Source organism: Bufo bufo, chromosome 4, assembly GCF_905171765.1.
Source record: "Bufo bufo chromosome 4, aBufBuf1.1, whole genome shotgun sequence".
Lineage (NCBI taxonomy): Eukaryota > Metazoa > Chordata > Amphibia > Anura > Bufonidae > Bufo > Bufo bufo.
Genome location: NC_053392.1, coordinates 306141156 through 306151976, shown reverse-complemented (window position 1 = coordinate 306151976; position 10821 = coordinate 306141156). Strand labels below are relative to the sequence as shown.

Sequence of the window (10821 nt, the reverse complement as noted above, 5' to 3'; positions counted from 1 at the left end):
ACCAAATAAGGAAGTTGAGGTAGAAACCATACAGATAGTTTAGTAAGGAGCAATTTAGTAAATTTATTAACGCACATTTAAGCAAAATTCCCCAGGTCAAAAAAAGGGAGAGGGGACACTTTACCCCCTACTACACTTCCCTGCTGTAGTCAGTCCTTGCAGGAGAGGTAAATTCATAGCATAGGACACGTTTTCCCACCACAGCTTTCACATCTGCCGCCAAATGGCTACTGGCATTTCCAGGTATTCAAACGTCAGCCTTCCATCATGCAGTTCTCCTGTTACCCGCCAGATGTCACCCCCCCAGCGGAAGTCTCCCTATCCCGGAAGAATGTTTGGTAGCGCTGTGCATTGTGGGCCGAGTGCACCACTTTGAATGGGGTTTGTGAGACGCGGGATCCCGGTGGGAGCCCTGTTCCGTTACGTAAGGAGGTGACGTCACCTTGTGGGACCGCCGCTGTCACGTGACGGCAGAGCCACCAGGAACAATAATATCAGTGTAATCTCCTGCTATCTCCATCAGCATCCTGCCCCCGAGTTCTAGCCGCATGGCTCATAACAAGATACCACCCAGGTGGCTGAACTGCCCTCGCAGGGGACAGCCGCTGGCAGGTAATGGGAGCAGCACGGTTATCTGTAGTGATCTGACCTCTAGCCAGCCGTCTACATGGCAGCACTGTGATCAGTATGTACAGCCATATGGCTTCTCTATGGGCAGTCATGTATTATGCTTTATGTCATGCGTGCAAGGGACTTGTTGACATGCAGCAGAGGTAGTGCTCCTGCTCAGATGCCTGTCATCTTATTTAAAAGGATTTTCCTGTTTTACCTGCAGAAATCTTAATCATTTCATACTGAAGCTTTATGGATTTCTAAGGTACTCCGTTCTGTTCCATTATCAAGATCTCTGCTTGCTGTCACTGAACATTCTTGTTTACATCCAGATAAGGGTCCATTCACACGTCCGCAATGCGGAACGGAATTGCGGACCCATTCATTTTTATGGGGCAGCACGATGTGCTGCCCGGATACGGTATTGCGGACCCGCACTTCCGGGTCCGCAATTTTGTTCCCCCCCAAAAAATAGAACATGTTCTATTCTTGTCTGCAATTGTGGACAAGAATAGGCATATTCTATTACTGCCGGCAATGTGCGGTCTGCAAAATGTGGAACACACATTGCTGCTGTCCGTGTTTTGCGGATCCGTAAAACGCACACGGAAGTCCTGTTCACAGCTTGGTACTTTCACACTTGTGGCAGAGGATTCCGGCAACTGATCAGGTTTTCCCGGTATTGAGCCGTTCCATTTTGTGTGCGAAATCATTCACTTCAATGGGGCAGTAAAAAAAACGGAAATTACTCTGCATGCATTAAATTTTTGTATGTCCGCATTTCCTATTATTGTCTGCATTACGGCAAGGATAGGACTGTTCTGTTAGGGGCCAGCTGCCGTCCCGCAAAATCCGGAATGCATACGGCGGGTATCCGTGTTTTATAGACTGCAAAACAGACAACGGTCGTGTGCATGAGCCCTAAAAACGATGAACGATAGAGTGACAATCTGTAGATTTCTCGTTGGTTCGATCGTCTGGGCACAGAAATCATGGACATTAACAATTTGATAGGTGTAAACAGGAATCATTCACTGCACGCACGATTACAGACCATTACACCGTGGGTGTGTGAAGTAATCGCTTTGTGTGAATGTAACGGTCTGCTTTACCAACGATGGAATATGCTATCGAAATTACGATTTTGTGAACAGTAATTGGAGCGTCTATAGGGTCATTGAAACGTTCTCTACACCAAGAAACAACTCATTCGTTGCTCAATTGTACCAATCATCACCTCGTGTAAAGGTACCTTAATTATTACTACTAGAAGTTATGACTGAATTGCTAGCAGTCTGCAGTAAGGGTACAGAGGGGTGTTACTAGTTGCGGGGTGTACATGCACAGTGTGAATATGGCAGCACTGACTGGATAGAGTGAGTCTGTGCAGGTACACCCCCCCCCCCCCAACTGGTTACCTCCCCTCTGTACCCTTACTGCAGACTGCTAGCAGTTCATTCATAACTTATAGTAGTAGTAATAAAGGAACAGCACAACATAGAGCCAAAAGAAGAGATGCTCCAGATCTGGTATTACATGGGGAATACATAAAGTTATTAAACAGGCATGTCAGGAGCGGTGATAGGTCCTCTAACACACATCTCTCACAAGGCCTGATAGTTTGCTACAATGTATCAGTGTAGATAAAATGTATTATTTTAGCCAGGCCATACAGTTTAGCTCACAGGTGTTTGCCTAAACCTATACATTGTGGCAAAGTCTCAGCTGTGAATATGACTTGTTTGAGATGGGTTAACTGTGGATGTAAACAAGAATGTTCAGTGACAGCAAGCACAGATCATTCCATTACTCACTATTATCAAGGAGTACATTAGAAATCTGTAAAGCTTCAGAAGGAAGTGATTAAGATTTATGTACAGCAAGTGGCATTTATCATGTAGAGAAAGTTACTACAAGGCTCTTACTAATGTATTGTGATTCTCCATATTGTTTCCTTTGCTGGCTGGATTGATGTTTTTCATCACATTATACACTGCTCGTTTCCATGGTTACATCCACCGCCGCATTGCAGGTACATAGTGGCTGGGACAGGAGCTGCTGCACATGGGTGTCTGTGTGCGCACCTACAGTCCCGGCCACCAGAGAGGTCGGAGCTTTTTCCTATACTGTGTAAGCACGACCACCATTGCTGGATTACAGGGTGGTCATAACACACTGCTTGTATCCAGGGGTTATGTGATGGAAAAATGAATCAAGGCAATAAAGGAAGCAATATGGACCATCATTATACATTAGTAAGAGCCTTGTATAAGTTGTCTACATAATAAATGCCACTTGTGGTCCCTCTTTACCAGTGATGGCGAACCTATGGCACAGGTGCCAGAGGTGGCACTCAGAGCCCTCTGTGGGCACCCTAGGCCTAGGTCAGTTTCAGATTGCATGACCTAGGCCGTAGTGCCACTGTTCCTGTGTTGCGGACCGCCAGGCCGCAAAACACGGGCACTCCACATCACGGTGCGGACCCACTGAAGTCACAGGCATGGCGGTACTACGGTCGTGTGAATGGGGCCTTACATTGATTGAGTTTTTACCTTACCTAAAAATCAGAAAACCTCTTAAAACTGTGAAAAAGGTGATGTTTTCATACCTTGCTGCTCATTTGCACCTGCAGCTCCAGGAGGAGAGTAGAGTGTCTCCTGTCACTATACGTTGTGTGCGGTCATTCTCGCTTGTGGTAAGGCGAGTACATATGACATTTGTATTAGGTCTCATGCACACAACCGTATCTTTTTTTTGTGGTCTGCAAAACACAGATCTGTAAAAAATACGGATGAAGTCCGCATGCATTCTGTATTTTGCGGAACGGAACAGCTGGCTCTTAGGGCTCATGCACAAGAACGTATTTTCTTTCCGTGTCCGTTCAGTTATTTTACGGACTATACGCGGAGCCATTCATTTCAATGGGTCAGCAAAAAAAATGGAAGTTACTCCGTGTGCATTCAGTTTCCGTATTTCCGTTCTGCAAAAAAATAGATGTCCTATTATTGTCCGCATTACGGACAAGGATAGTACTGTTCTATTAGGGGTCAGGTGTTCTGTTCCGCAAAATCCGGAATGCACACGGAAGTCATCCGTATTTTTGGCGGATCCGTATTCTGCGGACCTCAAAATACATACGGTTGTGTGCATGAGCCCTTAATAGAACAGTCATATCCTTGTCCGTAATGTGGACAATAATAGGACATGATCTATATACGAAAACCGAATGCACACAGAGTAACTTCAGTTTTATTGCAGGCCAATTGAAATGAATGATTCTGCTTACTGTCCGCAAAAAAAACGGAACTGACACGGAAAGAAAATACATTTGTGTGCATGAGCTCTTAGTAGCATGTCTTGACTCCTGATGACTGAGTCCCAGCTACGTGAATTCCGTTCTTCTGTCCTGTCATAGGAGCAGAAAAATGATGTTACGGATCTGTCACGCCGACCCATTGACTCTATTTTCCTATAAGTGGGTCCTTTGGGCTCCTTCATAGTCTACGTCCTTTCCCCAGAATAAACAATGCTGCATGCTGTGCTATTTTGTCCATCAAATGTGATGGAATCTGCAACAGAGGTTGTCTTTGTTGCAACCAATCACATCACAGCTTTCATTTCTTATACTGCATTTGAAATATGAAAGCTGCACTGTGATTGGTTTCTATAGGAAACAAAGACAGGTTTTCATTTAGACAGTTTTATAAGGCTAGGTCTACACGACAACGTGTGTCGCGCGACAGAGCACAACTACACTGCAACATTTGCAGCACGACATTTTTTATAATGATAGTCTATGGTGTCGCACTGCGACATGCGACATGCTGCGACGCGACAGTCGCAGAAAAATCCATTTCAAATAGATTTTTTGCAACTGTTGCGTCGCATTCGCAGCATGTCACAGTGCGACACCATAGACTACTATTATAAAAAATGTCGTCGGGTAGACCTAGCCTAAGGCTGGGTTCAGACCTGAGCGTCTTTGATATGCGCGTTTAACGCGCGTTTTTGATGCGCGTTTTTGACGAGCGTTTTTTGCAATAGTAAACGCGCGTTTGACGCGCGTTTGTGTGATTGACTGCAATGTCCTATGGCCACAAACGCGCGTCAAAACGCCCCAAAGAAGCTCAAGTACTTGTTTGAGCGTAGGGCGTTTTACAGCGCGTTTTTCAGCGCTGTAAAACGCTCAAGTGAGAACCAGGGCCATAGGGAAGCATTGGTTTTCATGTGTTGAGCGTTTTACAGCGCGTTTGAACGCGCTGTAAAACGCTCAAGTGTGAACCCAGCCTAAGGCTGGGTTCACACTTGAGCGTTTTACAGCGCGTTCAAACGCGCTGTAAAACGCTCAACACATGAAAACCAATGCTTCCCTATGGCCCTGGTTCTCACTTGAGCGTTTTACAGCGCGTTCAAACGCGCTGTAAAACGCTCAACACATGAAAACCAATGCTTCCCTATGGCCCTGGTTCTCACTTGAGCGTTTTACAGCGCGTTTGAACGCGCTGAAAAACGCCCTACGCTCAAACAAGTTCTTGAGCTTCTTTGGGGCGTTTTGACGCGCGTTTGTGGCCATAGGACACTGCAGTCAATCACACAAACGCGCGTTTACTATTGCAAAAAACGCGCATAAAAACGCGCGTTAAACGCGCATATCAAATACTCTCAGGTCTGAACCCAGCCTTACTCTGCCCCCTTTGTGTGTTCACTGCAGACTTTGCCACATTTATTTTAGTGTTTTTGTGTAACTTGAAAATATTTTGTTATAACTTACAACCTAAGGGCCTATTTATGCAAAGTTTTTTGGAATCTACGCGAAAAAAACGCCTCTAAAAAGCCTCCCATTAATTTCAATGGGAGGCAGAACTTGCTTTTTTTTTCTCATGCTGGAAAAAAGTTGCAGCATACCCTATCTTGGAATGGAATCTGAATGGGAAGCTGAAAAAAAAAACTGCGCCAAAAAACTCACCAAAACTGCGCCGAAAATCCGTCGTGTGAACATCCCCTAATAAGCCCTCCACCCGTGTCAGTTGGACAGGATTAGAAATTGTTTGCATTCACTGACAGCAAGCAGAAAATCTCTTCGAAATGCATGTACTTGCATGTGTATTGCATAACAAATTGTGTAGTACACTTGGTTTGCCACCGTATCTTAATGATACCATAGTACTACCTCCTCATGTGCACGTACCCTTAAAGAGCCTGATCCTATCCCCTCCCCTGAAGTGAACGGACCGGCAGGTTGAGCACTGCCTCTTCATTCATCTCTATGGGATCTGCCTGAAATAGCCAAGAGCGGTAGTCGGCTATCTCCGGCAGGCCTATAGTGAATGCATGGAGTGGTACTGTACGTGCTCAACTAGCTGCCCCACTTATTTGATGAGGATCCACGTGGTATGGTCCCGTATTTTCATGATCTTGTGGGTCCCAGTGGTAGGACCCCCACCGATCTAAAAGTTATTCCCTAATGCTTTATTCACAAGTCAGTGATTTCCATCAGTGATTGTGAGTCCTACACCAGGATTGGAGTCTCCACAGACATAAGGTATAAAGGAAAAATCTGCACCTGTTCTGTGTTTGGAGCTGCACCAAAATCGCTGACTGAACACTGACGTTTGAATAAGGCCTTATGCACACGACCGTTTTTTGGGTCCGCATCCAAGCCGCAGTTTTTGAGGCTCGGGTGCGGACCCATTCACTTCAATGGGGCCGCAAAAGATGCAGACAGCACTGTGTGCTGTCCGCATCCGTTGCTCCGTTCCGAGGCCCCGCAAAAAAAATATAGCATGTCCTATTCTTGTCCGTTTTAAGGACAAGAATAGGCATGTCTACAATGGGCCTTCCGTTCCGCAAATTGCGGAAGGCACACGGGCGACTTCCGTTTTTTTGCCGATCCGCGGTTTGTGGACCGCAAAAAACGGCACGGTCGTGTGCATGTAGACTAAGGCATTATCCTGTGAATAGGGAGTAACTTCAGTTTACTGGAATAACGTCAACGTTTAAAGGGGTTCTCCAGGAATTAAAATAATGAAAATACTGAAATATTATTTTATAATAAATATATTCACAAATACCTTTCATTACTTAGAATGGCTTGTTTTGTCTAGGGAGCAATCATTAGGAGAAATAAAATGGCCGCCGTCCTATCAGTACACACAAAACCTGTCCTAATCGCACAGGAGGACAAGTTACTTCACCACAATGAGCCATAGTGCTGCCTCATCCTTCTCTCTGCTCTGCTTGTCAGGAATCATGATCCTGAATACAGGTGACTCTCTGTGGGAATGGAGATGAGGAGGGTTAGGTGTGGCTAATGAGCAGCAGCACTTGTATGCAGCCTCCATTACCACAGTGTGTCCTGCCCGTCCTCTCTGTACTTCATGTCTCTTCATGAACTAAATTCCCCAGAGATTCAGCTGAAGTTCTTATCTGTATTCAGGATGATAATCCCTGACCAGTAGGAGAGGAGGAGGAGGCAGCTCTTTAGCTCAGTGTTGTGAAGTAACTTGTCCTCTTGTGTGATTAGGATAAGTTTTGTGTGTACTAATAGGACGGCGGCCATTTTATTTCTCCTAATGATTGCTCCCCAGACAAAACGAGCCATTATAAATAATGAAAGGTATTTGAGAATATATTTATTATAAAGTAACAATTAAGTATTTTCATTTTCTTAATTCCTCGAGAACCCCTTTAAGTTGCACATAATGCATATGCAGTTTTATCATGCTAGTCATTCTGTGCTTTCTATTAGTTATGACATCATGGACAATAGTGCCATGGAGGCAGATGAGACATTTTTCATGACATTTGAGTGATCCATCAAAGTAAGAAGACGTCTTTCTGTAAGCGATGAGCTATGTGTGTTAAGAATTGCAGTCCTGGCCATGTTTAACATCTGGTGACATAGTGGACTTGCCAAATGACACAAGTTTAGTTTTGTAAACGTTTGGAGTGACTTGATGATGTTTTAATGTTCTCTTTTCAGGGAAATTTCTTCCTTTAAAGACTATGCTTGGACCCAAATATGATGAACAGGTTCCTGAGGAGAATCGTTTTCACCCGAGCATGCTGTCTAACTACCTGAAGAGTCTTAAGGTTTGAGAATTTCACTCAGCTAGACATCCCCAATACTTATGTAATAATCTCTGTGGCAATAAATAATTGGGTAGATGAAATATAATGTTAGTGCCTTCTTCCAATCCGAGCATTATTTAAAGTATTTCCCCACCAAACACATTGATGGCAGGCTTGGGAAATACTGGTATGGACTGCTGAGGTGGTAAAGAGTTGTTCAGTCTCCACCCACATGACGGGCAGACATACTGCTCAGTCTCCACCCACATGATGGGCAGACATACTGCTCAGTCTCCACCCAACATGATGGGCAGACATACTGCTCAGTCTCCACCCAACATGATGGGCAGACATACTGCTCAGTCTCCACCCAACATGATGGGCAGACATACTGCTCAGTCTCCACCCAACATGATGGGCAGACATACTGCTCAGTCTCCACCCAACATGACGGGCAGACTTACTCTGTTCAGTCTCCACCCACATGACGGGCAGACATACTCTGTTCAGTCTCCACCCACATGACGGGCAGACATACTCTGTTCAGTCTCCACCCACATGACGGGCAGACATACTCTGTTCAGTCTCCACCCACATGACGGGCAGACATACTCTGTTCAGTCTCCACCCACATGACGGGCAGACATACTCTGTTCAGTCTCCACCCACATGACGGGCAGACATACTCTGTTCAGTCTCCACCCACATGACGGGCAGACATACTCTGTTCAGTCTCCACCCACATGACGGGCAGACATACTCTGTTCAGTCTCCACCCACATGACGGGCAGACATACTCTGTTCAGTCTCCACCCACATGACGGGCAGACATACTCTGTTCAGTCTCCACCCACATGACGGGCAGACATACTCTGTTCAGTCTCCACCCACATGACGGGCAGACATACTCTGTTCAGTCTCCACCCACATGACGGGCAGACATACTCTGTTCAGTCTCCACCCACATGACGGGCAGACATACTCTGTTCAGTCTCCACCCACATGACGGGCAGACATACTCTGTTCAGTCTCCACCCACATGACGGGCAGACATACTCTGTTCAGTCTCCACCCACATGACGGGCAGACATACTCTGTTCAGTCTCCACCCACATGACGGGCAGACATACTCTGTTCAGTCTCCACCCACATGACGGGCAGACATACTCTGTTCAGTCTCCACCCACATGACGGGCAGACATACTCTGTTCAGTCTCCACCCACATGACGGGCAGACATACTCTGTTCAGTCTCCACCCACATGACGGGCAGACATGATGTTCAGTGGGCAGCTTATTCTGAAAAGTTATTTTTAAAGTGTAGGTGTGTTACAAGACCCCTACAATCTGATAATTGGCTAAGTGAGCAATCGTAATAGGGATTGTTCCTGATCATTTCCGGTGTAAACTTGATAGCAATAGCTCAATTATCAGCTGATCCCTATTTTTTTTTTCCATTTTGTGATAATGAAGGTGCTCCATGGGATGTCTAAAGTTTGGGATGTTTTTTTTTAAATAACCCAACCACAACCTTTACTTGTATCTCAGACCTACTTGGAGAACTCCTTGGTGTTCATGGTGCTTGCTCAGTAGTGTTGTAGACCCAGGGCCTCCCATCATGTGATACATAGATCATGCAACACTTTGTACACAGGGGGACTTCAACTAAAGATGAGACTTCAGAAGTGAATGAGTTGGACCAGACTTATTTAGGGGTTTCATAGCAAAGGGCATGAATATATATTCATTGTCGACCCAAATTGTGACTGTTGTTGCCAGTCATTTCACACAGCAGTGACCTCAGTGATGGAGAAATATCATCACTAGAGCTGGGTCAACAGAGACCGGCAGGAGGCCCAGGATGTGCTGGTATAAGAAAAACAGGGGATTGGAAAGGTATTGCTCCTTATGTTATTGTATAGTGTTATAAGCAAGGTATAAAAAATCCTGAGGCTGGACAACTCCTTTAAAACCAAAGAATTAAAAAAGGAAAATAAATATCTTGGTCATCTTCAGTGTTACCTTTGCATTATTTTTCATGCTAGGAATCCAAGATATTGTTTGTCAAGTTGTAGTTTACAGAAAGACTGGTGCAGACTCCTGGAACCAACAGATGGAGGATAAGAACATTTTCCTAAAAACTAATGTTTTGTATTTAAAAATTTTTTTTGCAGGTAAACATGGGTCTCTTAGTAGATTTGACTAACACTACAAGATTCTATGATCGGAATGATATTGAAAAGGAAGGAATAAAGTACATAAAGCTTCAGTGCAAAGGGTAAGTTATTAGTTGACTGTTAGTTATTTAAAGGGGTTGTCTCTAGTGTTGAGTGAACTTGTGTTTTAAGTTCGGCGTCTAAAGTTCGGGTTATCGAAGTATCCCGTTATGGATTCCGCTACCATGGACCATAACGGAATTTAAAATCCATAACAGGATACTTCGATAACCTGAACTCGAACTTTAGACGCCGAACTTAAAACACAAGTTCGCTCAACACTAGTTGTCTCATCACAGACAATGCGGGCATATCGCTAGTAGATGCCCACATTGTCTTATAGGTGCGGGTACCACCACTGGGACCCGCACCTATATTGGGAACGGAGCCCCGCAAAGTGGTGGCTGGAGGACTCCGGTCTCCCTATAGAAGTGAATGGAAGCGCACTGCGCATGACTGGCCACCGCTCCCATTCACTTCTATGGGCCTGACGGGAATAGCTGAGGCCTCATAGAAAATGAATGGAGGGAGGCTGCGCATTCAACTTTCGGGGCTCCATTCCCGCACCTATAAGACAATGTTCCCGCACCCATTGTCTGTGATGAGACAACCACTTTAAAGAGGACCTTTCACCGATTATTACACTATGAACTAACTATACAGACATGTAGAGCGGCGTCCGGGGATCTCACTGCACTTACTATTATCCCCGGGCGCCGCTCCGTTCTCCTGCTATGCCCTCCGGTATCTCCGCTCACTAAGTTATGGTAGGTGGAGTCTGCCCTTGTTCTTCTGTAGCGCTGGCCAATCGCATTGCAGAGCTCACAGCCTGGGAGAAAAGAACCTCCCAGGCTGTGAGCTCTGCGCTGCGATTGGCCAGCGCTACAGCAGAACAAGGGCAGACTCCGCCTACCATAACTTAG

The 10821-nt window shown here is 45.4% G+C and overlaps 1 protein-coding gene across 1 annotated transcript in view; it reads left to right on the top strand.

Moving 5' to 3' along the window:
- Positions 1-352: 352 nt before the first annotated feature.
- The window catches only part of RNGTT (RNA guanylyltransferase and 5'-phosphatase), a 420910-nt gene continuing 410441 nt past the window's right edge, over positions 353-10821 (top strand). The window contains exons 1-3 of the mRNA XM_040428751.1: positions 353-612; positions 7595-7704; positions 9857-9960. Coding sequence (XP_040284685.1) covers positions 549-612; positions 7595-7704; positions 9857-9960 — 278 coding nt within the window. The 5' untranslated portion in view covers positions 353-548. The remainder of the gene's footprint in view (positions 613-7594; positions 7705-9856; positions 9961-10821) is intronic.